At 46.1% G+C, this 26,363-nt stretch overlaps 1 protein-coding gene across 10 annotated transcripts in view; it reads right to left on the bottom strand.

Annotated features, from left to right (window-relative positions):
* LOC116471632 (protocadherin gamma-C4) overlaps window positions 1–26,363 on the bottom strand; it is a 151,620-nt gene that overhangs the window by 88,308 nt on the left and 36,949 nt on the right. Inside the window, exon 1 of one of the 10 annotated variants that reach the window (XM_032158162.2) lies at window positions 19,205–22,270. The exons of 4 other annotated variants lie outside the window; for them this stretch is intronic. In XM_032158162.2, coding sequence (XP_032014053.1) covers window positions 19,205–21,628 — 2,424 coding nt within the window. In that variant the 5' untranslated portion in view covers window positions 21,629–22,270. Of the gene's footprint in view, window positions 1–658; window positions 3,440–4,047; window positions 6,645–8,679; window positions 11,586–13,656; window positions 16,257–19,204; window positions 22,271–26,363 lie in introns of those variants that run through there. 5 more of the 10 variants (XM_032158165.2, XM_032158160.2, XM_032158167.2 and 2 more) reach the window with 5 other exon arrangements.

Raw genomic sequence — 26,363 nt, 5'->3', positions numbered from 1 at the left:
TTAAAAGCCAGTCAATATGTCTGTGTTGATAGGATGAAGAAATGAGACAAAGTTGAAATAGTCAACAGGATCTAAGCATATTACCAGCCACCAAGAATCAAAATAAAACTGCTCAGAGAAAAGCTTACATGTATAGTGTGTGTGCATGTGTATAGATACATAGATGAGAAAGAGCACTAGAGGGAGCACGCTATTAAATCAACAGGATCAAAATTTGAACATTAGCAGTAATAGCAAATAATGGTGGAATATAACTACAAATCAGTGAAGGCACAGCAAAATTGAAATGGAAATAAAAAGTGTTTGTGAATCATTAATTTGTATCTATATATAATAAATTGATAGCTTCATACACTGATAATAGAAAAATGATACTAAAATTCAACTTACTCCAAACCAAGCCAGCATAGTTGAATGGCCCCTTTGAAATCAAAAGAAAATATGCCAGGACTGAAAAATGACTTTCACAAAAACGTTCTGAAAGATTATGGTAATCTCATGAAAGGCAAAGTAAAACTCACATGTATTGCTCTAAATATATATGAACTAAATATATGCCGCCCCCCCCAAACAGTTTTCATAACAGGCTCAAAAAACATCTCCTTAAAAGACTTGTGCCAAAACACCAACAATTAGGAGGCAGAGAAATAAATCTCACCTGATTACTTGTCGGGTCACATTTGCCTAAAATGATAGCCGAGTCTTCAGCTATCAAGAGTGGCTCGCTTTTCTCACAGCTCTCCTGGCTGATGAGCGTGTCCCCATAGTTGGGCTGGGGGAAAATCTGGTGACTCTTCTGAGAGTCCGCAATGAGAGAGACCTCGTGGGAATAGGTCTGCAGGAAAGCCTGTACCCCGTCCACGCCTACAAAGTGTGAGGTGGGCATACCTGCCAACCTGCCTTCAGAAGCCTGCAGCAGGCGTGACTTACGCCAGCGCCACAGCCTGAGTGCCAGCAGCACGATGACAAAGACCAGGAAGATGCAGGAGACCGCGGCCACCGCCACCACCAAGTACAGCGTGAGGTCTGAGGTTTCAGAGTTAGCCAGAGACTCGAGGCTGCCGAGGTCCGCCAGGACTTCGGGGATGCTGTCGGCCACAGCCACGGTGAGCGTGACAGTGGCCGAGAGAGGGGGCTGGCCGTGGTCCTGGACGGCCACCACGAGGCTCTGCTTGAGCGCGTCTCTGTCCAGCAGTGCCCGTGCCGTGCGCACCTCGCCTGTGTGCTCCCCCACCGCGAAGAGTCCCGGCTCGCTGGCCTTAAGCAGGCGGTAGGACAGCCAGGCGTTCTGGCCTGAATCTTTGTCCACCGCAACCACCTTGGTCACCAGGTAGCCAGGTTCTGCAGAGCGGGGCGCCAGCTCCACGCCAGTGGAGCCGTCTGTGGGGAGGGCAGGGTACAGGATCTCGGGCGCATTGTCGTTCTGATCCAGCACGAACAGGCTCAGCGACACGTTGCTGCTGAGGGGCGGGTCCCCGCTGTCACGTGCTATCACTCTCAGTTGTAAGTCTCGAAACTGCTCATAGTCGAAGGATTGTAGGGCATAGAGAACACCAGTGTTGGAGTTAATAGAGACATAGGAGGACAGAGGCACCCCCTGGACAGTGTCATCCGTCAGAGAGTAAGTGACCAGGGCATTCTGTTTGCTGTCCGGGTCGAGGGCGGTCACTGAGAAGATGGAGGCACCCCTGGGGTTGTTTTCGGGAATGTAGGCAGAGTAAGAGGAGTGAGGAAAGACGGGAGGGTTATCGTTGTCATCTGCCACATTCAGCCAGATATGAGTTTCTGCAGACAAAGGCGGGCTTCCCTGGTCTGTGGCTGTCAACGTTATATTGTAGCTCTGGACCAACTCCCTGTCCAGCACGCTGCTTGTTATCAATTTGTAATAGTTTCCATAAGTCTTTTCTAATTTAAAAGGCAGGTGGTTAGGAATAAAACAGGAGACTTGACCATTTTCTCCAGAATCTTGATCTTGCACATTTAGAAGAGCAATGACTGTACCTGGAGGAGAGTTTTCCAGAATTGAATTAATAGAAGAGGTGATAGTTATTTCTGGAGCGTTATCATTCACATCCACAACAGTGATCAACATCGTCGCGGTGGTAAAGAGACCTCCACCATCTTGGCCTTGAATTTCCATCTCATAGAATCTATATTTTTCAAAATCCAGAGACCCCCGTACTTGAACTTCTCCAGTTTGTGAATCCAATTGGAATATTTCAGAAGCCTTGCTTTCCACGCTCCGAAATGAATACATTACTTCCCCGTTGATTCCCTCGTCTGGATCCGTTGCATTAACCATCAGCACCCGAGTTCCGGAGCTGATGTTTTCTGGAACACTCACGCGATATACGGACTGTGTAAACATTGGGATGTGATCATTTACATCGAGGACCACCACACGAATGGGAACTGCGCCCTTTCGGATGGGATCGCCTCCATCTAAAGCTGTGAGGAGGAGCAGGTGAGCCGCCTCTTTCTCTCGGTCCAGGCTTCCCTCCAGTACTAGCTCTGGATTCTTGGCCCCATCCGTTCTGCCCCGCAGTTGCAAGGAAAAGTAATTGTTAGGGCTGAGCTGGTAGCTCTGGAGGGAGTTCACGCCCACATCTGGATCCCTAGCATTAGGAAGAGCAAATCGCGCCCCAGGAATTGCGTGCTCACTGACTTTTATCTCCACTTCGTCTTCCTGGAAGCTGGGGGCATTATCATTAATATCTATTATTTCCACCTCCACTCCGTAAATCTTCAAGGTGTCTTCCACGAGAAGTTCCATATTTAAAAAACAGGAGGGCACCGTTTCACAGAGCTCCTCTCGGTCTATCCTGCCTGCCGTGATCAAGCTGCCTCTTCGCGGATTCACAGCGAAAAGCTGTGTCTTCCCTCTGGAGACGATGCGCACTCCGCGCTTCGCCAGCTCCCGGGGCTCCAGCCCCAGGTCCTTGGAGATATTGCCCACGAAGGAGCCTTTTTCGGTCTCTTCTGGCACCGAATATCGGATCTGCCTGGCCCGGAATCCCCGCAGCGTCCCCAGGAAAATGCACAGCAGCACCAGCCGACTGCGGTCCAGGCTCTGTAGCCGATTCGCCATGGCAGGCTCTAAGCCGATATTCCGCGGTTTCTCGAGCTGGTTGGTTGTGAATCGGCTTATGTATCTATGAAGTCCTAGGCCGACTGCATCCAAAATATATCAGAAAGCGAAGGAAAATACTTCTAAGTCTCCAGTGTCAGGATCTGTGAATATCCATCTCATTCCGCTTTGTGGTAGAAGCGGGGGAGGGAGGGACTCAGTGGCGCGCAGCTTCCCATTCCCTGATTGGTGAACAGCGGCGCCTAGAGCCCATTCTTATTATTGCAACGACTAAGAAATTCTAGAAGAAATGATTATATTTACGCTCACTTCTTTGTGAATCACACGTATTTGTACAGCTTAAAAACGATGATACACAATACTTATATTATGTGACGTTAAAACTTTACCAAGAACACCCACGAAAGGAGTAATTATTAAAAGGGCTTGCTTAATTTTTAAAAAGTTTTCAAAATGTTACTGGAGCGGAAAAGTTGTAGGTTATAGTTGGTGCCAATTGATTTTAACCGACTGAAAGGAACGACATTTCTGGAAGTGGAAATAATACGGTCCCGATAAAATCATCAGGTAGGATGCCTAACTATAATTCTTACAAGTGTTCCTTTATTGAGTAAATGAAGATGAAATACTTGAGAAAAATTGAGTAGCATCAGGGTTTCAATTAAAATACCATGCCGTAAAAATATACCTGTACTTCATATTTTTAACCGAAAGGTATTTTATTTCGTAAAAATATCACCGGAGATTACCCATGTAGTTTGCTTTAAAATGTCTTTGAATAGTAGGAAGACTGAGGCATTTAATTTAAACTTTTGTTTTAATAATGATAACCATAAATTTGACCTATATTTTGGCAACTCTGTGAAGAGGTTATCTAGAATCTTAAAATAATACCACTATATTGGAATATATTGGCATATTGTAATATAAAAAGGATTAAATACATTTTTAAAACTTACCTGTTTAAGAATCTTATCTCCTTCAATGCTGGGAGTTAAAATGCTAGCCAGTAGCATGCTGTCTTTGTTGAGGTTATCTTGTGTGGCTGGACAATGATCAACAGATGTGAAAAAATTAAATTCTGGATTCATTTGATCCCCAGGCACACAAAAATTATAGGCACAGGGCAACGTTCCCTCACTGTAGTTGGGGGAACCCACAGGTCCGGACTTGGAGCAGAGAACTGACTCAAAGCAGCCCCCTGCAGTAGGGCTGAAAGACTGTCGTAGGCGTAGAGCAATAACTAGAATCACCGCGAGGAGAAAGAGCACAGAAATCAAGGCCAAGGCCACCACCAGGTAAAACTGCATCTCAGCCTGGGAGTCAGAGGGTGTGGGATGGTCGCTGAAATCCGGCAGTACCTCTTGTAAGCTATCTGCGAACACCAGGTGCAGCGTGGCAGTGGCTGAAAGGGGTGGCTGTCCTCCATCTCTTACAGCGACTAGCAGTCGCTGGCGGACCGAGTCCTTGTCACCCAAAGCACGCACCATGCGCACCTCGCCTGTTCGCAGCCCCAGGCTGAAGAGCCCGGGCTCACTGGCCTGCACCACGTGGTAGGACAGCCAGGCATTGTGCCCGGAGTCGGCGTCCACAGCCACCACCTTGGTCACCAGGTAGCCTGGCTGCGCGGCCCGCGGCACTGTGTCGAAGAGCGCGGAGCCGTCGGGACCCAGCGCAGGGTACAGCACCCGCGGTGCGTTGTCGTTACGGTCGCCCACCAACACGCGCAGGCTCACGTTGGCGCTGAGCGCGGGCGAGCCCTGGTCGCGGGCCTGCAGCGTGAGCTCGAAGGCGCGCAGCTGCTCGTGGTCGAAGGCGCGCTGCGCGAACACCACCCCGCTCTGCGCGCCCACGGACACGTAGGACGACAGCGTTCGTGACTCCAGGTCGCTGGCAATGAGAGAGTAGGAGACACGGCCGTTGGGCCCGAAGTCTGGGTCAGAGGCACTGACTTGCGCTATGGAGGCACCCGGCTGGTTGTTTTCTGGCACGTGGACCAGGTAAGCTGACTGTCCGAAAACCGGCGCGTTGTCATTGACGTCAGTAATGTGCAGGGTGATGGTTTTGCTGGAGGATAGCGGAGGCTTGCCCCTGTCGGTGGCTGCGATGGTGACGTTGTACTCTGGGGTCTGCTCCCGATCCAGGGCCTCATCTGTTACTAGCTTGTAGTAATTATTAGAAGAAGAATGAATCTTAAATGGAACACCTCTACTTAAACTACACCTGACTTCCCCATTTTCCCCTGAGTCTCGGTCCCGTGTTTTGAAGAGGGCAACAACCACTCCTGAAGGGGAATCCTCCATAATCTGATCAGAGAGTGACGTGATGATTATTTCTGGGCTGTTGTCGTTTTCGTCTAGAACTTCTATAATTACTTTACACCGTGTTGAGAGAGATCCTCGGTCTTTTGCTTCTATATTCATCGTATATCTTTCTACTTCTTCAAAATCCAAAGGCTGCTGAGTTAGAATGTTTCCTGTAGTGTAATCCAGAGAGAACACGTGCTGAGCTTTGTCAGCCACACCAAGGAAGGAATAAGTGATCTCTGAGTTGATGCCCTCGTCCTGGTCAGTGGCCTTCACTCTCAGGATGGAGGTGCCTGGAGGCACGTCTTCCCGAAGGCTGACCCTGTACACGTCCTGGCTGAACACTGGGGGGTTGTCATTGGCATCTATTACCAGGATTCTTATCTGAGCAGTACCGCTTCGGGGAGGGTCCCCACCATCTAAGGCGGTCAGTACCAAGTGGTGAGCGCTCTGCGTTTCTCGGTCCAGAGTCTTCTGCAATACTAATTCTGGATATTTGCCACCATCAGGATTGTCTTTCTCCACCAATGAGAAATACTCGTTAGGACTTAGTTGGTATTTGCTCAGCGAATTCATACTAATATCAGGATCTTCTGCAGACTCAAGAATTGTTCCCATCCCCGGGCTGACGGATTCACTGATTTCTAAGTTTATTTCATCTTTCTGGAATTGAGGGGCGTGGTCATTAACATCCTCAATCACCACAATGATATGAAAAATATTTAAAGGATTTTCCACCACAGCTTCCAATTGCAACTCACATCTTCTTCTCTCTTTGCATATTTGCTCACGGTCTATTCGGTCCTTCACAAGTAAGTCCCCGCTCTCCGCGTCTACGCTGAAGTGCAGCTTCTCCGCGCTAACTCGCAGCTTGCGAGCTGACACATCCAGGACACTGAGCCCTAGATCCTTAGCGAGGTTCCCCACCACCGAGCCCTTGACCAGCTCCTCCGGAATCCAGTAGCGGATCGGCTCACACAACGTGGGGTAGAACAAAGGCAGCAGCAAAGGAAATAGTACCTGCCGCGGGCCGGCCCGGCGCCTCTGCGCGCAGCTCCCTCCCATCGTTCGCTCGGGTTCTCGCTGGGTCCCCGCCTTTCCAGTTGGAGAAAGTGCACTCTACCGCGCTAAAAGAGCATTCGGCCCAGGACAGGAGTCGTCCCGGGTCTCGGAGCTGGGAATCCGGTGTGGTGAGCAAGTTCTGCGCAGCCGGGAGCCTCTGTGTGGGAGCTGGTTTTCTTCTTTCTGTTGTTGGCTGCCTAGGGCTTCCCAGGCTAGAGGCTGAGGGATCCCCGGCGTCAGCGCTTGCTCTGCACTGGCCGACGGCGGCGCCCAGAGGCTCTGTGTGGGACTGCAGCTTGACTTTATCTCTTTCAAGGAATTTTTTTAACTACGAGTTGACAGCCAAAATATTTTAATCTTTTTCCTCAGTGACTCCTTTTACATCAGGAAATATATTTCCACGTGGTCATAACTATCATATCTTTTTATTTACTGAATTTACATATATCTTGAATAAATGAATATTTTTTCTTCAAAATTTAAAAAGGCACAAAAGAATATGGCATGAAGGTTTATAGGTCTCCTATCCCACGGCCCATTGCTATCCAATTCCTCCATCCAGAGGCAGTCATTCTTGTTCCTTTTAAGAGTAATTATCTATGAAGCTGGAAATACTGAAGATAAGCAACAAATTTTTTGTCTTCAATTCTAGCCTATATTCACCTAGAAAGTAATAATTCCTTATTTCATACTTAAGTACTGGAATGCAACCATTGCCCTAGTCATTACCATCATCCAGGGTGTCCTGTATTGCTTTTAGATAATTATATTTAAAAATATTTTCTCACAATAGCTACAATGTCAAGAGTAGTTTTTTTAGAAAAACCTGTATTTTTCAAAATAATAGAATTATTTGAGATGAATGCACAATAATTTTGACTCTCATTACCACAAATATAAAATAATAGTTTCGATGGTTTAATAGTTAATAACTATGACCCTAAAGAGTGTGCTTTCCTTCCATAGACCTATCATTGAACAAATGTTGACTGACCTGAAAAAAGCCACGGAATTATAAGGGTCTTGAGAAACTTCGGAATGCTTTTTGACTTTATACTACCACATTTAGTAGAATGCTAGTAATAAAATTAAGAGATCTACCTAATACGTCACTATTTTCATTGAACTAAATGAACTCATCAGTACCTCCAATGATCCTTTGTTTATATAATTTCCCTTACTTCGTTGCATAGATTCTTTTCTTTTTTACAGCTGTGGTTGGTGCTTATATTCTGATCTGCAGAAATGGCATTTCTTTCTTGACTTTATTTTGCCTCTCAATTTCAGAGTTTTCAGAGTTTCAAGTGTTTGCCTCCTTACACATTAAAGAGCCACTGAAATAGCTTTGTCATATATCTCTTGCTCCTGTTCTCGGGAACATGTACAAATTTATCTGTCTTCCCAACCCATATTTACTTTCAGCCTTAGTCATTAGAAAATTTAACAAAAAAGACAAAAGCAGAATCCCAAATGTTCTTAATTTCACCCTCTATGGCCTCCTCAGGATCCCTATTGAGCAATGAAAGTTAAATTAAAATGCTATATCTTCCACATAGCAGTGTGAAATTAGAGAATTGTATGCAAAAAGGATGCTGCAGTGTTATCAGGTATAAATAAGGCTGGAAAAACCTAAGCATACATTGTTGTAAATAAATTGTTAATTCAATATTAATGAAAAACTTAGTATATTCAACTGCAACTATCACCACAAAGTATAGATTGAAAAATATATAAAATGTAGTTCGAAAAAGGCCTATTGCCCTTCTCCTTGGGAAGAACTGCATTGAGTATTCTTGGATATGAGTTGTGTTTCCAGAGGCCATTTCTTTCTGATACTTACCTATTCTTACCAGATCTGCCTTCAGAACAAGAGGATTGCTTAAGGGGCTGGAGTTTCAATATGTGACCACCCAGGAGGAAATATAAATTGACAGGCACTTCTGTATGGAAGTCTGTCTTAGGAATTGTCAATATTGTACTCAACAACACTATAAACTACAAGGTTCTGCAAAGCTAATCATAACAAAGCCTTATGACATATAGGCCTTGATTGAGACTAGGTGAATTTTATCGGAGTCAAAAAAACCTTAATAAGCATCAAATTCTATTCATCAGTGTTTTAGCATTTACACTTTCCACCATCATGCCGCAAACTTCAAAGTAAAAGCCAATCTTTTTTTTTTTTTTAGCAAGAGAAAAAGTAAAAATAAAAATAAAACTCACTGGAACCAATGGGGTATCCTCTATAGGAAACTTCGAATCATCTAACAAAGACAAAGGATTCTTTTTCTCACAGCTCTCCTGGCTGATGAGCGTGTCAGCATAATTGGGCTGGGGGAAGATCAAGTGACTCTTTCGCGAGTCCGCGGTGAGGGAGACCTCGTGGGAATAGGTCTGCAGGAAAGCCCGCACCCCGTCCACGCCCACAAAGTGCGACGCCGGCGCTCCTGTCAAGCCGCCTCCTGAAGCCTGCAGCAGGCGTGACTCGTGCCAGCGCCGCAGCCTGAGCGCCAGCAGCACAATGACGAAGGCCAGGAAGACGCAGGAGACCGCGGCCACCGCTACCACCAGGTACAGAGTGAGGTCTGAGGTTTCAGAGTTAGCTGGAGACTCGAGGCTGCCGAGGTCCGCCAGGACTTGGGGGATGCTGTCGGCCACGGCCACGGTGAGCGTGACAGTGGCGGAGAGAGGGGGCTGGCCGTGGTCCTGGACGGCCACTACGAGGCTCTGCTTGAGCGCGTCTCTGTCCAGCAGGGCCCGTGCCGTGCGCACCTCGCCTGTGTGCTCCCCCACCGCGAAGAGTCCCGGCTCACTGGCCTTGAGCAGACGGTAGGACAGCCAGGCGTTCTGGCCCGAGTCTCTGTCCACCGCCACCACCTTGGTCACCAGGTAGCCGGGCTCTGCGGAGCGGGGCGCCAGCTCCACGCCTGTGGAACCGTCTGTGGGGAGGGCGGGGTACAGGATCTCGGGCGCATTGTCGTTCTGGTCCAGCACAAACAGGCTCAACGACACGTTGCTGCTGAGTGGAGGATCCCCGCTGTCGCTGGCTGTCACCTGCATCTGTAGCTCATGAAACTGCTCATAGTCGAAGGATCTGAGTGCATACAGGACGCCAGTGTCTGAGTTGATGGATATGTATGAGGACAGAGGTGCCCCCTGGATGGTGTCTTCAGCCAGGGAGTAAATAATCCGGGCATTCTCTTTGCTGTCCGGGTCCAGCGCTGTCACCGAGAAGATGGAGGCACCCCTGGCGTTGTTCTCTGGGATATAGGTAAAGTAGGAGACTTGAGAGAAGGTAGGTGGGTTGTCATTGATATCTGCCACTTGTAGCGTAAAGTGAGCTTCTGTTGATAGAGGTGGACTTCCCCCATCTGTGGCTGTTACTGTGATATTGTAAGAGGATACCTGTTCCCTGTCAAGGGCTCTGTGTATTACCAATCTGTAATAACTATCAATGGACTTTTCTAATTTAAATGGTAGATAGGCCAAAATGGAACAGGTTACCTGTCCATTCTGCTCAGAGTCTAAATCATGCACATTTAAAAGGGCTACGACTGTTCCCAGAGGTGAATCTTCAGTCACTGGACTAAATAGAGACGTGATGGTCACCTCTGGACTGTTGTCATTTACATCTTCCACTGTAATCAACACTTTTGCAGTTGCAAGATATGCTCCTCCATCTTCTGCTTGTATTTCTATTTCATAGAAACCGGTTTCTTCATAATCTAGATTTTCTGATATTTTTATTTCTCCAGTATATTTGTTTAGTTGGAACTTCAACAATTGCGTGTCAGGTAATTTTCTGAATGAATATGTCACTTCTCCATTGGCACCTTCGTCCCTGTCGGTGGCTGTGACTGTCAGCAGCTGAGTGCCCACAGGCAAATTCTCAGGAACACTCACTCGGTATTCTGGCAAGGTGAAGACCGGCGCGTTGTCATTTGTATCGAAGACAGTCACACTGACAAGGACAGTGCCAGATCGGAGAGGGTCACCCCCGTCGGAGGCGGTGAGGATCAGGTGGTGAATAGCCTCTTCCTCGCGATCTAGGGAGTGCTCCAGTACCAGCTCCGGGTACTTGACGCCATTGGCACGGCTCTGAACTCTTAGTGAGAAGTGCTTATTGGGGCTGAGCTGATAGCTCTGCAGGGAGTTCACGCCCACATCCGGATCAATAGCTTCCGGGAGAGGAAAACGCATTCCCGTAGCGACATTTTCATTAATTTTTACGTCTAGATTTTCTGCTTGGAATTTTGGAGCATTGTCATTGATATCAGTTACTTCTATTTCTATCCCCAAAAGTTTCACCCTGTCTTCCACAAGGATATTAAAACTCACCAGGCACCGCGCGCTCTGAGCGCAGAGCTCCTCCCGGTCTATCCTGCCCGCGGTGACCAAGCTGCCGCTGCGCAGGTTCAGAGAGAAAAGCTGCGTCCTACCTCTGGAGACTATGCGGACTCCGCGCTCTGCCAGCTCCCGGGGCGCCAGCCCCAAGTCCTTGGAGATGTTGCCCACGAAAGAGCCTTTCTCTAATTCCTCAGGAATTGAGTAGGAGATCTGCCGGGCTCCAGCCTCCCATGGAATCCCGAAGAAAAGGCAGAGCAGGACCAGCCCGCTGCAATCCTTTGATTCCTTTGAGCGATTCCTTTGAGCGGCCATTGTAGTCTGCTTACAGAATTCTGCAAAGTCCTCACTGGACACGTTATGTGTTTCAACCGGTTCCTTTGTCTTTCTGTGGCTTCAAGGTGTCTCCGTAGCCTGGGCACTTTAAATTCTGGAGTGAGCTTCCCTGCAGCCCAGCAGCCGGTTTGTGGGGCTTGTGTAGTTGAAGCCCTGAGAATCCGGATTGAGCTCTGGCTGCGTTTTCTCTCCTAGCAGGTGAACAGCGGCGCTCAGAGTCCTAAGAAGTTACTGCACCCAAGTGATACATGCAATGGAAAGTAAACTCTATTCTGTTGGATTATTATATTTTACATAGATTCTTTGGTTTCTCCACTCCTATCTTTAAATAATTTACTATATGTAGGTTTCTTACGGGAGGTGTGATAAAGTGGAGTGAAAATATTTCACGATAATGTTTGATTAAATATATATTTGCAACACGTTTTCCCAACAGAAATGTACATACTTTAATAAAAGGTAAATAATACTTATTTTAGGTCATATGAGTGTCTAGGTATATTCAGAAAAGTCTTATAATTTAAAATTGTTATTTGAATAGTCCAATTTTGTTTAGTATACATTCGTACAAAGATTATATTAAATAAACTCTTCATGAGATAATTCACTCTGAAGCTTTATAATTTTAACTACTTAATTCATTAAACTTATTTAGCTTAGGATTGTGTAAGAGGTTTTTAAAGTACTCTTCTAGAATAGTTTTACTGAGCCTTAATGAACCTTTTTGTGTAAAACATACTTTATCTTACAGGGATACAAGTTAAATGGACCTATTTAAATGATTAAGCAGGTAATCACAAACTAAAATGAACATATATTACAGTTGCAAATTAAACTGTTGGCATTGTAATGAGAAAAGAAATATGTAGAATTTGAAGTACTAAAAGTTTCAGAAAACAAAGTTAGATGTAGTGATATAGGTTTTTAACAAGTAAGTGTTTATGTCAAATGACCTGTTTTCATCAGAGCATTAATACCAGTATAAATAATCTCTTCTCTTAGGCAGTTTGTATGAGAGGCCAAAATCCAGTGGTTCACATATCTTCAACTGTGTGTGCCCATCAACCCAGTAGCAATTATTCTCTCAAAGGCAAAGGGTATAGAAGTTCACTTCTTTCACACAGAGAACAAGATGTTCAGAAGTGTTTATGTCACTATGCCTTCCAAGTATAGAACTCTTCAAAGATTTTATCTTTTTTCTTCAAAAGTCTTCTATCAGAGAATCAGAGACAGAGACTGAGTGCAAAGGCAATAGTATTTCATTTCATTTCTTAGAAATGTCTTTTTTTTTTTTTTTTGAGACAGGGTCTCACTCTGTCACCCAGGCAGCTCACTGCAGCCTAGACTTCCTGGGCTCAAGCGATTCTCCCACCGCAGCCACCAGAGTAGCTGAGACCACAGGCATGTGCCACCACACCCTGCTACTTTTTAAATTTTCTGTAGCGATGGGGTCTCCCTATCTTGCCCAGGCTGGCCTCAAATTCCTGGGCTCAAGAGATTCTCCACCTCCACCTCCCAAAGTGCTGGGATTACAGCACACTTGGCCCTGCCTGCATATTTATGTATTTATTTTAGAGACACGGTCGCACTCTGTCACCCAGGCTGGAGTGCAGTGGCAAGATCAGGGCTCACTGCAACCTTGACCTCCCAGGACCAAGCAATCCACCCAGCTTAGCCTCCCAAGTAGCTGGGACCACAGGGGAATGCTACCACACTCTGCTAATGTTTTGTTTTGTTTTAGTAGAGATGGGGGGGTCTCCCTATATTGCCCAGGCTGGTCTCAATTCTTGGGCTCAAGTGATACTTTCCGCTTCAGCCTCCCAAAGTGCTGTGATTATAAGCGTGAGCCACTGGGCCTGTCTTCTGAATATTTTTAGGCTTTAAAAATATATAAATAAGATATGGTAAATTCACTAAGTCTTCGCAAATTTCAATAGATAGGTTACTTGTTTGTTTTCTTAGGTGCCAAGACCACTGCTTCTGTTCCATAGTCAGAACTTGACAAAATATGGTGGCTCACGCCTGTAATCCCAGCACTTTGAGAGGCCAAGGTGGGAGGATCACAAGGACAGGAGTTTGTGACCAGCCTGGTAGACATAGTGAAACCCCATGTCTACTAAAAATGCAAAAAATTTAGCCGTGGTGAGGGGCACCAGTAATCCCAGCTATTTGGGAGGGTGAGGCAGGAGAATCACTTGAACCCAGAAGGCGGAGGTTGCAGTGAGCTGAGATCACGCCACTGCACTCCAGCCGGGGCAACAGTGAGAGACTCCATCTCAAAAAAAAAAAAAGACAAAGACAAAATATCTTCAATCTGGTGACATTCTTTTACAAAAAGATAGAGCAACTTATGAACCAAATACATAGTGAAAACTATAATTGAAAAAACATTGAGAAAAGATTGTAAAAAGCTATGCATTTTAAACATATGATTCTAGATATGAAAATAAAGTAGTATGCCTAAAATATGAGAAACTAGTAGACTATTAGATAAATCACACACAAAAAAGAGAAACTCACCGAAGTTAGAGTCTCAGGATGTGAAGTCAAATCCTCCCCACCATGAGGTGGAATTAAGGCTCCAGGAGAAACACCGCAAACCATGTCTTCATTGGAATGTATGGGCACACTACATTTTAGGAAATTAAACTCTTTTGTACCCGTATGTGCAATGCACAGATTATAAGAATAAGGCAAAGTCCCCTCACTGTAGTTGGGGGGAACTACAGGTCCAGACTTGACACAGAGACCAGGATGGAAGCAGTCCCAAGTAGTAGGGCTGAGAGAGCGTCGCAGGCGCAAGGCAATGGCCAGAATCACGGCGAGGAGGAAGAGCACTGAGATTAAGGCCAAGGCCACCACCAGGTAAAATTGCAGTTCAGCCTGGGGGTCAGAGAGTACAGGGCGGTCGCTGAGGTCCGGCAGTATCTCTTGCAAGTTGTCTGCGAAGACCAGATGCAGCGTGGCGGTGGCAGAGAGTGGCGGCTGTCCACCGTCACGCACAGCGACCAGCAGGCGCTGGCGGGCTGCGTCCCTGTCGCCTAAGGCTCGAGCCGTGCGCACCTCCCCAGTGCGCAGCCCCAGGCTGAAGAGCCCGGGCTCACTGGCCTGCAACACGTGGTAGGACAGCCAGGCGTTGTGTCCCGAGTCGGCGTCCACCGCTACCACCTTAGTCACTAGGTAGCCGGGTTCTGCAGAGCGAGGCACCATATCGAAGAACGCGGAGCCGTCAGGACCCAGAGCTGGGTACAGCACCCGCGGTGCGTTGTCATTGCGGTCTCCCACCAACACGCGCAGGCTCACGTTGGCGCTGAGCGTGGGCGAGCCGTGGTCGCGGGCCTGCAGCATGAGCTCGAAGGCGCGCAGCTGCTCGTGATCAAAGGCGCGCTGCGCGAACACCACCCCGCTCTGCGCGCTCACTGACACGTATGACGACAGCGCCAGGGGCTCTAGGTCACTCGCCACGATAGAGTAGGAGATGTGGCCATTGAGCCCCAAATCCGGGTCAGAGGCGCTCACTTGCGCAATGGAGGCTCCTGGCGGATTGTTCTCGGCCACGTGAACCACGTAGGACGTCTGGTCGAAAACTGGGGCGTTGTCGTTGATGTCAGCGACGTACAAGGTGATGCTTCTACTGGAAGAAAGGGGCGGCTTGCCCCTGTCCATGGCTACGATGGTGACATTGTATTCTGGTGTCTGCTCTCGGTCCAGGGCTCCATCTGTCACCAGTTTGTAGTAGTTATTGGAAGAAGAATAAATCTTGAATGGAATGTCTGTTTCTATATTACATCTGACTTCTCCATTTCCTCCGAAATCCAGGTCCCGTGTTTTGAAGAGGGCAACAACCATTCCTGGAGGCGAATTCTCCAAAATCTGATCAGAGAGAGAAGTGATTATTATTTCTGGGCTGTTGTCGTTTTCATCCAGGATTTCTATGATTACTTTACACTCAGTAGAGAGACCACCTCCGTCCTTCGCTTCCACTTCCATGGTGTACCTTTCTACATCTTCAAAATCAAATGACTGGTTATTCTTAATCATACCTGTTTTCTCATCCAATGTGAACATATGTTTTGTGCTCTGGGCAGTGCTTCGGAAGTAGTAGTTTATCTCGGCATTGACCCCCTCATCCTGGTCAGTGGCTGTCACTTGCAACACAGGAGACCCAGGGGGCAGATTTTCACTAAGACTAATTCTATATTCGTCTCTGCTGAAAACCGGGGGGTTATCATTGGTATCCTTGACAGAAATTTCTATATGAGCGGTGGCACTTCTTGGTGGGTCCCCTCCGTCCAAGGCAGTCAATATCAAGCTATGAGATCTCTGTTCTTCCCGGTCTAGGAGTTTCTCCAGAGATAACTCTGGGTATTTGCCACCATCGGAATTAACTCTAACCATTAATGAAAAATAAGGATTAGAGTTTATCTTATAATCTTTAATTGAGTTTATGTTTATATCAGGATCCGTGGCAGGGTCAAGCGATAGTCGTGTACCAGCGGATGCAGATTCGAAAATTTCTAAATGTATTTCCTTTTTATCAAATTGAGGGGCGTGGTCATTAACATCCTCAATCACCACAATGATATGAAAAATATTTAAAGGATTTTCCACCACAGCTTCCAATTGCAACTCACATCTTCTTCTCTCTTTGCATATTTGCTCACGGTCTATTCGGTCCTTCACAAGTAAGTCCCCGCTCTCCGCGTCTACGCTGAAGTGCAGCTTCTCCGCGCTAACTCGCAGCTTGCGAGACGACACATCCAGGACACTGAGCCCTAGATCCTTAGCGAGGTTCCCCACCACTGAGCCCTTGGCCAGCTCCTCCGGAATCGAGTAGCGGATCGGCTCACACAACGTGGGGTAGAACAAAGGCAGCAGCAAAGGAAATAGTACCTGCCGCGGGCCGGTCCGGCGCCTCTGCGCGCAGCTCCCTCCCATCGTTCGCTCGGGTTCTCGCTGGGTCCCCGCCTTTCCAGTTGGAGAAAGTGCACTCTACCGCGCTAAAAGAGCATTCGACCTAGGACAGGAGGAATCCCAGGTCTCGGAGCTGGGAATCCGGTGTGGTGAGCAAGGTCTGCGCAGCCGGGAGCCTCTGTGTGGGAGCTGGTTTTCTTCTTTCTGTTGTTGGCTGCCTAGGGCATCCCAGGCTAGAGGCTGAGGGATCCCCGGCGTCAGCGCTTTCTCTGCACTGGCCGACAGCGGCGCCCAGAGGCTCCGTGCGGGGCAGCAGCCCGGTTTTTCATTTTGAATTCGGTCTCCAAAATGTATATATTCTTCGAAAATGCAGGTGTACATTCCCCTCAAATTTTGCTCTCACCATAATATTATAGTAGATATTTCTATGCTTTGTGTTTTAAATAAATTTATTATGCACAATTTCAAACTTATACAACAGTGGGGAGTATATATAGTGAACCTTCACATAGCCATCACCCCACCTTCAACAATGATCACCACAAAGCCAATCTTTGTTTAATATATACTGCGCTCCCTCATTATTTTTAAGTAATACAAGATATAGAATGTCAATCAATGCTTCTTTTTAAGATGAGACATTAAGGTCAAGAATTTTATCTTTCAGCTTATGTTCTACAATCTGTTACCAATGCACAATAAGTTAAGTCCTACATAGCTTAAGAAAAACAGAAATAAATATTTTCCATACTCCGCTCAGTCATCTGTCTGGTAAACCTCGTGTTCTGGTTTTAAGGGCAAGAGACATTTTTGTGGTATCGAATAGTAACTACCTACCATGACATACAAGCCTTCATGGACATCTGTTATGTTTTCCCCAAATTAACACACATTTCAATATTTATGAATACTAAGTATAAAGGCTACTCCTCAGAGTAGAAATTGTAACAATTTTCTTGTTGCATGGTTAAAAATATGAGCCTGAAGGATGCTTTATTTTTTTGTTACCCGCTTAAGGGGGAAAATGTGTTTGAAATAATTAAAATGTCTGTATGTCATAAAGGATTTCCAGACAGTTTAGCTTTTTTTTCTTAAAAATAAAGCAACTGAAACCCAAGTAATTACAAACAAATAAAACAATTCTTCATTTCCACAGAAATGCCAGCAGTCGTCAATGTATCTATGGATCACATGTTTAGCATCGAATTTTGAGTCAACTTCAAAGCTTATTTTTCAAATGTCTTGTGAAATGTTATTTACTACTTGAAACGACACTATGTTTAAAATAACATTAAATAATACATTATTCTCTTCCTTATAGCTAAAAACAGTAAAATAGTTTTAGAATCTTCCAGCAGTTCCTGAGAATATTTTCTTAAATTATATCTGATATGCAAGTTCATTTCTATCCTCAAAAGCTGGAGAATTGAGCCAGAAATAATATATAAGTGAAAGAAATATTGGCCGGGCGCGGTGGCTCACTCCTGTAATCCCAGCACTTTGGGAGGCCAAGGCAGGCGGATCACGAGGTCAGGAGATCAAGACCATCCTGGCTAACATGGTGAAACCCCGTCTCTACTAAAAATACAAAAAATTAGCTGGGCGCGGTGGCGGGCGCCTGTAGTCCCAGCTGCTCGGGAGGCTGAGGCAGGAGAATGGTGTGAACCCAGGAGGCAGAGCTTGCAGTGAGCCGAGATAGTGCCACTGCAGTCTGGCTTGGCCGAAAGAGCGAGACTCCGTCTCAAAAAAAAAAAAAAAAAGAAATATTTTTAATTCCTTGTTTTGTCATTTCACAGTGTCCAGTCTTAGAAACTTTTCTTGAGCAAGCATATACTATAGAAAAGAAGAATGTCCTACTATTCTCCATAATTTAACATTAAAGCGTTAGGAAATTAAGACCTTTGAAAATATGAGAATAAAAGACGTTACAACTTTCACCATTAAAGGGAAAAAATTGGTTTACTAGGGTTTGGAAGTGGATAACTGAAGTTTGAATCTTCATCAGAAAATATCTATAAACACAAACATACTTTACACACTTGTGATCTGAAAAATATAACCTCAAAGGGGTGTTTTCCTATCATAGAAATGGAAGAATGGAATCAATAAATCTGGGCTTTCAGCTGTTTCTCTAAGAAGAATACATTTACCTTTTTATCAGTTTACCCTTACAAACATAGTATGACCTGAATAAATGATCTTAGGAGTAAGAATTTGCTGGGTGAGGTGGTTCACACCCCACCCAGTGCTTTGGGAAACTGAAGCAGGAAGATTGTTTGAGACCAGCCTGGGCAACATAGCTTGCTAGTCCTCCCACCTCAGTCCTAGCTACTGTGAAGGCTGAGGTTGGAGGATCGCATAAGCCCAGGAGGTTGAGACTGCAGTGAGCTTTACTCACACCACTGCACTCCACCCTGGACAACAGAATGACACCTCCATCTCTTAAAAAAAAAAAAAAGGAGTAAGAATTTTATGATATGAGTCCACTGCAACCAATCAAGCAACCCTACCCAAAAAGCCCACATCAATGCAGGCTGAGAGCTACCCCATGAAGAATGGTTTACGTTGACAGCAGGTTAATGATTATGAGAACATGAAAGTTATATCAGCAAACATAACCAACAAATGCCTCATTTCGGTGTTGGAGCAACAATTAGGCCCAGTGAAAAGTGATGAGAAACACACTGATATCAACTTATACTACCTTAAGTACAAACAGTTAAAGAGAAAGCTAACTATATCAGAAAGTAAAGGGCCAGGTGCAGTGGCTCACTCCTATAATCCCAGCACTTTGGGAGGCTGAGGTGGGTGGATCACTTGAGGTTAGGAATTCAAGACCAGCCTGGCCAACATGGTGACACCCCGTCTCTACTAAAAACACACAAAAAATTAGCCCGGCGTGGTGGCGTGTGCCTGTAGTCCCAGTTATTCTACCTGGGAGGCCTGTAGTCCCAGCTACTCTACTCTAGTCCCAGCTACTCTACTTGGGAGGCTGAGGCAGGAGAATCACTTGAACTTGGGAGGCGGAGGTTGCAGTGAGCCGAGATCACACCACCGCATTCCAGCCTGGGTAACAGAGTAAGACTCTGTCTCAAAAACAAAACAAAACAAAAAACAAAAAAAGAAAAGAAAGAAAGAAAAAAAATGAACTCACCGAAACCAAAGGAGTGTCTTCTATAGGAAACTTGGAATCAACGGAGACGAACAAAGGCTCATTTTTCTCACAGCTCTGCTGGCTGATGAGTGTGTCTGCATAGTTGGGCTGGGGGAAGATCAGGTGACTCTTCCTTGAGTCAGCAGTGAGGGAGAACTCCTGAGAATAGGTCTGTAGGAAAGCTCGAACCCCATCTACACCCACAAAGTGTGAGGTGGGCACACCAGCCAACCCATCACTTGTAGCCCGCAGCAGACGCGAGGAGTGCCAGTGCCTCAGCCTGAGGGCCAGCAGTGTGATAACAAAGGTGAGGAAGACACAGGAGACGACTGCCACAGCCACAACAAGGTAGAGGGTAAGGTCTGAGGCCTCCAGGTCTGCAGGGATCTGAAGAGTGCCCAGGTCAGCCAGGATGTCTGGGATGCTGTCAGCTATGGCTACCGTGAGCGTGACAGTGGCTGAGAGAGGGGGCTGGCCATGGTCCTGTACAGCCACCACAAGGCTCTGTTTGAGCGTGTCTCTATCTAGCAGGGCCCGAGCTGTGCGCACTTCACCTGTGTGCAGCCCCACCGAGAAAAGCCCTGGCTCACTGGCCTTGAATAGGTGGTAGGAGAGCCAAGCATTCTGGCCTGCGTCTCTGTCCACTGCCACCACCTTGGTCACCAGGTAGCCGGGCTCTGCAGAGCGTGGTGCCAGCTCCACACCAGTAGAACCATCAGTGGGGAGGGCAGGGTACAGGATTTCCGGGGCATTGTCATTCTGGTCCAAAACAAACAGTCTTAATGACACATTGCTGCTAAGTGGTGGGCTTCCACTGTCGCTTGCCCTCACCTGCAGTTGCAAATCTCTAAACTGCTCATAGTCAAAGGAGCATAGAGCATACAGCACGCCAGTGTCCGAGTTAATAGAGACATAGGTGGAGAGAGGAGACCCTTGGATGGTATCCTCTGCCAAGGAGTAAATAACTCTAGAATTCTCATTGCTATCAGGGTCATAGGCAATCACCGAGAAGATGGAAGTACCTCTGGCGTTGTTTTCGGGGAGGTAGACTGAGTAGGAGGCTTGAGAGAAAGCAGGTGGATTATCATTGATGTCAGTCACTTGCAGGGTGATGTGAATTTCTGTGGACAGGGGCGGAGTTCCTCTGTCTGTTGCAGTCACCGTGATATTATACTCTGAGGCTTTTTCTCGGTCAAGAATTTGGGCCGTCAACAATCTGTAATAATCTTCTTCCGAATTTTCTAATTTAAAAGATAGATTCTCCTGGATAGAACAGACAACTTGACCATTCTTCCCGGAGTCTCGGTCATGAGCATTGAAAAGAAGAATTACTGTTCCCTGAGGTGCATCTTCTCTCACTGGGCTAAACAGAGATGTAATGGTCACTTCAGGTCTATTGTCATTTACATCTTCCACTGAAATGAGCACTTTTGTCCACCCTTTCAATCCCCCACCATCTTCAGCTTGTATTTCCATTTCATAAAATGAACATTCTTCATAATCTAGACTTTTTGCTATTGATATTTCCCCAGTATTTTCATTAAGCTGGAATAGCAGAGATTGTTTTTCATTAATTTTCCAGAATTTGTATGCCACTTTTCCGTTGGTTCCCTCATCCAGGTCGCTGGCTGTTGCAGTAAGCAGCCAGGTGCCTGGGGGCACGTTCTCAAGGACTTTAACTCGGTAAATTGGTTGAGCAAAAACCGGGGCATTATCATTTGTATCCAACACTGTCACATGGATGCGCACTGTGCTGGAGCGACGCGGCTCACCGCCATCCGAGGCCGTGAGGACCAGGTGGTGAGCAGCCTCTTCCTCCCTGTCCAGGGCGCGCTCCAGCACCAGCTCTGGGTTTATGGCTCCATTGTCTCCAGTCTGCACGTCCAGGGAGAAGTGGTGACTGGGGCTGAGCTGGTAGCTCTGGAGGGAGTTCACGCCAACATCCGGATCAATAGCTTCTGGGAGTGGATAACGTGCTCCAGGAACCGCGATTTCGTTAATTTTTACTTCCAGACTTTCGGCCTGGAATTTTGGGGCACTGTCGTTAATATCAGTTACTTCTATTTCTATTCCGTACAGTTTCACTCTGTCTTCAACCAGGACTTTAAAGTTCACCAGACACCGCGGGCTCTGAGCACAGAGCTCCTCCCTGTCTATCCTACCCGCGGTGACCAAAGTGCCGCTGCGCGAGTTCAGAGAGAAAAGCTGCGTCCTACCTCTGGAGACGATGCGGACTCCGCGCTCCGCCAGCTCCCGGGGCTCCAGAGCCAGGTCCTTGGAGATGTTGCCCACAATATAGCCCTTTTCTGTCTCTTCAGGCACTGAGTAGCGAATCTGACTGGCCCTGGCCTCCCATAGCATCCCCAGGAGCGAGCATAGCAGGACTAATCTTTCGCGGAGCTGGCATTTGGTTGGAGCTGCCATTGCTGCCTCGCTTTGGAATTTTCTCAAAATGCTCTCTGTGCGCGCTGCTTCATCAGGTTCTTTCTTCCATCCTGCAAAGTATGGTGATTCTTTTCCTTAGAAGAAAGCCAGAGTGCCCTAAGTTAAGAGGCTGAGCTTTGCTGCAGCCTGGGAGCAGGTTTGTGGTATCTGCTGGGTTTTGTGTAGTCGCAGAACTGGAAATCCGGATGGAGTCCTGATTTTTGCTTAGAGTTGATCAACAGCGGCGCTCAGAGTCCTAAGCCGTTACTACACCCACTGATGTGTAACATTCAGATGGCTGATAAAGGAAACACTACTCTCTTCTAATTATGATTTTAGATTTCTCCAATTGTTTCTTGCATTCGTATTTCAAAAGCAATCTATTTTTTAGATATCTGAGTTGTAAATAAAGTGGAATAAAATTTCTGTAAGTGTATTATTAAATCACAAACCATCGCTTAATATTAATTTGCTTGTTCTTGGTAGAATTTTGCACTCTATTTCTAGATATGTAAATTATTATAATTTCCTTTTTATGATGCTTCAGTTTTTCCTGTATATCTTAACAATTTTCTGAAGTAATTTTTAGGTGCAATCTTGTTTGGAAGTACATTCATTTTTAATTTTTATACCTATATTGTATGTTTGTAAATGTAAAATATATAATTGTATTGAATACACATATAAGGATAGATTATCCACTTTGAAATTATTTTCTGGGGTTAATTTATTTTGATGGTAAAATTCCTGGAAAAACGTTTCTTTTAAATTTTTGTATTATAAAAGTAATGTTAATTCAGCAATAGTTACAGATGTTCTCACCTAATATTGCTAAATATTAACAGGATTAAGGTTGGAAATTTTTACATTTTTGTGATTGCTTAAACGTTTCTGCTATTTCAAAAAATGCTTAGTGTTTTTAATGTGAATATGTAATGCATGCACAGGCTGTGTTTCTTTTTTTTTTGAGACGGAGTCTCGCTCTCTCACCCAGGCTGGAGTGCAGTGGCGCAATCTCGGCTCGCTGCAAGCTCCGCCTCCCGGGTTCACACCATTCTCCTGCCTCAGCCTCTCCGAGTAGCTGGGACAACAGGCGCCCGCCACCACGCCCAGCTAATTTTTTTGTACTTTTAATAGAGACGGGGTTTCACCGTGGTCTCGATCTCCTGACCTCTTGATCCACCCGCCTCAGCCTCCCAAAGTGCTGGGATTACAAGCGTGAGCCACTGCGCCCGGCCCACAGACTGTGTTTCAATGATTCAAATGTATATACACTGAAAAGCAAGTTTCTATTTTAATCCTTCATCAATGAATTATACAATTTTAAAGTGGTCTTAAACATTATTCTAAGGGTCACTTAAACTTATATAATAATTTGGGGAAAAAGAACACAAATATAAAAGAAAGAAAACTACTGAAAGGTTAAAAGTAAGTGGTATTATAAGAAATCTCAGCACTTTGTAAGGAACCCATTTACGGAATCACATACTAAGGGAAACCAAGCAAAAGACTTATACCATGTAATGGGAGCTTTGTATGTACACAAGACTAGTAGTTTTTTTCTTAAAAATGGAATAATTCTGTATTCACCTTCTGTCCTACAAGGATGTTAAGAAAACATCCAGTCATTTATATTTAGAGCTCCAAACGATAAGACAAATCTGGTGTCTTTTTCCCCCTCTTCAAGAATATATGTCAGGATTCCGAGCAAGAGAAATTCAGGCAATAGCATTTCCTTTGCTTGTAAGTTTCTTCTGGCAATTATATAGAGGTAGAGAAGGATTTTGCATCCAAGAAAACCTGGATAAATTTAGAAAATGATTTGGATGATTTGGACCTTCTAAGTTCAGTGAATCAGTCTCTCTGTTTCTCTCTCATACACATAACATATAGTATTTTTCTTCTTCTTTTTTTTTCTTTTTTTTCTTTTTTTTTTTGAGATGGAGTTTTGCTCTTTTTGCCCAGGCTGGAATGCAATGGAGTGATCTCAGCTCACTACAACCTCCACCTCCCAGGTTCAAGCAATTCTCCTGCCTTAGCCTCCTGAGTAGCTGGGATTACAGGCGCCCACCACCACACCCAGATGAATTTTGTATTTTTAGTAGAGACAGGGTTTCACCATGTTGTCCAGGCTGGTCTTGAACTCCTGACTGTGTGATCCAACCGCCTCGGCCTCCCAACGTGCTGGGATTACAGGCATGAGCCACTGCACCCGGCCAACATATAGTATTTTTAATAAAATTTTAGGAGATTCAAAAAATCATAAATCCATTAGGTAGGAATAAGAAAGTATATATGAGGAACATGAGAAAGAGATGGAAACTACCAGTGAAATCAGTGAAGAAAGACACCTACTAGCAGTTTCTTTGCTTTAAAAGATGAATTAAATGATTACATACATTAAATTTAATGTTTAGCTACATATAATAAAATATAAACATGTTAAAGAATGAGAACGAATGGGTAAATTTCATTAGCTTTGAGAAAGAGGACAAAAAACCGCACCAAATGTTTTTGCTAGCTAGGAAGCTAAGAGCAAACTCCCACTATTTTGTAAATCTATAAGGCTACTTCTTTTATGCTACATAACAACTCACAATTTACTGCTCCTCTTAAAGACTGGTAGGCTAGCTTTCTGAGCAGCTATAACTTCCCTAAGACAACTCATTAGACCTGAAAATGTACGTTAGTTTCATGTAAATACAGAAAATTGGGTGGGTAATGAAAAAGAATAGACATAAATGAAACTCACCAACTCAGGATGAGAAGTCGACTCACTGGAATTACAAAGTGGAAATAAGGCCCCAGATGAATCACCACAAAGTATGTCTTGTCCTGAACTCAATTGCTCACTACATTTTAGGAAATTAAACTCCGTCTTTCCTGTATGTGCAACACATAGGTTGTAGGAATAAGGCAAAGTCCCCTCACTGTAGTTGGGGGGGACCACAGGTCCAGACTTGACACAGAGACCAGGTTGGAAGCAGCTCCAGGCGGCGGGGCTGGAGGAGCTTCGCAGGCGCAAGGCAATGGCCAGAATCACGGCCAGGAAGAAGAGCACTGAGATCAAGGCCAAGGCCACCACCAGGTAAAACTGCAGCTCAGCCTGGGGGTCAGAGGGGTCGGGGCGGTTAGTGATATCCGGCAGCACCTCCTGCAAGCTGTCGGCGAAGACCAGGTGCAACGTGGCAGTGGCCGAGAGTGGTGGCTGTCCACCGTCACGCACGGCGACCAGAAGGCGCTGGCGGGCCGCGTCCCTGTCGCCCAAGGCACGCGCTGTGCGCACTTCGCCCGTGCGCAGCCCCAGGCTGAAGAGCCCGGGCTCGCTGGCCTGCAGCACGTGGTAGGACAGCCAGGCGTTGTGTCCTGAGTCTGCGTCCACCGCCACCACCTTGGTCACCAGGTAGCCAGGCTCTGCAGCGCGCGGCACCATATCGAAGAGCGCAGAGCTGTCGGGACTCAGCGCGGGGTACAGCACCCGCGGTGCGTTGTCGTTTCGGTCGCCCACCAACACGCGCAGGCTCACGTTTGCGCTGAGCGCAGGCGAGCCCTGGTCGCGGGCCTGCAGTGTGAGTTCGAAAGTGCGCAGCTGCTCGTAGTCAAAGGCGCGCTGCGCGAACACCACCCCACTTTGCGGGCTCACAGACACGTAAGAGGCCAGTGCCAGAGGCTCTAGGTCGCTGGCCATGATGGAGTAGGAGACTTGGCCGTTCAACCCCAAGTCTGGGTCCGAGGCGCAGACTTGCGCGATGGAGGCCCCGGGAGGGTTGTTTTCGGGTACACTGACTAAGTAGGACGCCTGGTGGAAAACCGGAGCGTTATCGTTGACGTCGCTGATATGTAAGATGACGCTTATGCTGGAGGAGAGGGGCGGCTTGCCCCCGTCTGTGGCTGTGATGGTGACATTGTACTCCGGGGTCTGCTCTCGGTCTAGGGTTCCATCTGTTACCAACTTGTACGAATTTTTGGATGAAGAGATAATCGTAAAAGGGATTTCGCCTTGTAATTGACAATTAACCTCCCCATTTTCCCCAGAATCTTGGTCATGTATTTTGATCAAAGCAATTAGTGTTCCAGGCACCGCGTTTTCCAGAATCATTTCAAGTAGAGAATGGAATGTAACTTCTGGGCTATTGTCATTTTCATCTTGAATATTAATTTCAACTGTACATTGTGCAACCAGTCCACCACCATCCCTCCCTTCTACTACCATTGAATATTCCTTGGTTTCTTCAAAATCCAGTTTCTTTTGAGTGGTAATTTCCCCGCTCTTTGAATTCAGACCGAAGATTTGCCCGGTTCTGTGGAAGGAATAAGTAATTTCTGAGTTGATGCCCTCGTCTTGGTCGGTGGCTGACACTTGCAGCACAGTGGTGCCTAGTGGCACGTTTTCCCGAAGGCTGACTCTGTACACATCCCTGTTGAATACCGGGGGATTATCATTGGCGTCAGTTACCTGGATCCGGAGCTCAGTGGTGCCGCTTAGGGGTGGATCTCCACCGTCCAAGGCAGTCAGGACTAAACGATGGTAACTCTGTTGTTCCCGGTCTAAAGTTTTCTCCAGTGCCAGTTCCGGGTATTTACTACCATCTTGTTTCTCCTTAACTATTAATGAGAAACTTGGGTTAAGAGAGAGTTTATACTTCTGTAGAGAGTTTAAGCCAATATCTGCATCTTCTGCTACTTCCAATATAAATCGTGTGCCAGGCTGTGCAGACTCACTTATTTGCAGCTC

The sequence above is a fragment of the Hylobates moloch genome, unplaced genomic scaffold (genome assembly GCF_009828535.3).
Source record: "Hylobates moloch isolate HMO894 unplaced genomic scaffold, HMol_V3 SCAFFOLD_6, whole genome shotgun sequence".
NCBI classification, from domain to species: Eukaryota; Metazoa; Chordata; class Mammalia; order Primates; family Hylobatidae; genus Hylobates; species Hylobates moloch.
The sequence above is the reverse complement of the archived record's forward strand: the minus strand, read 5'-3'. Positions and strand labels throughout refer to the sequence as shown.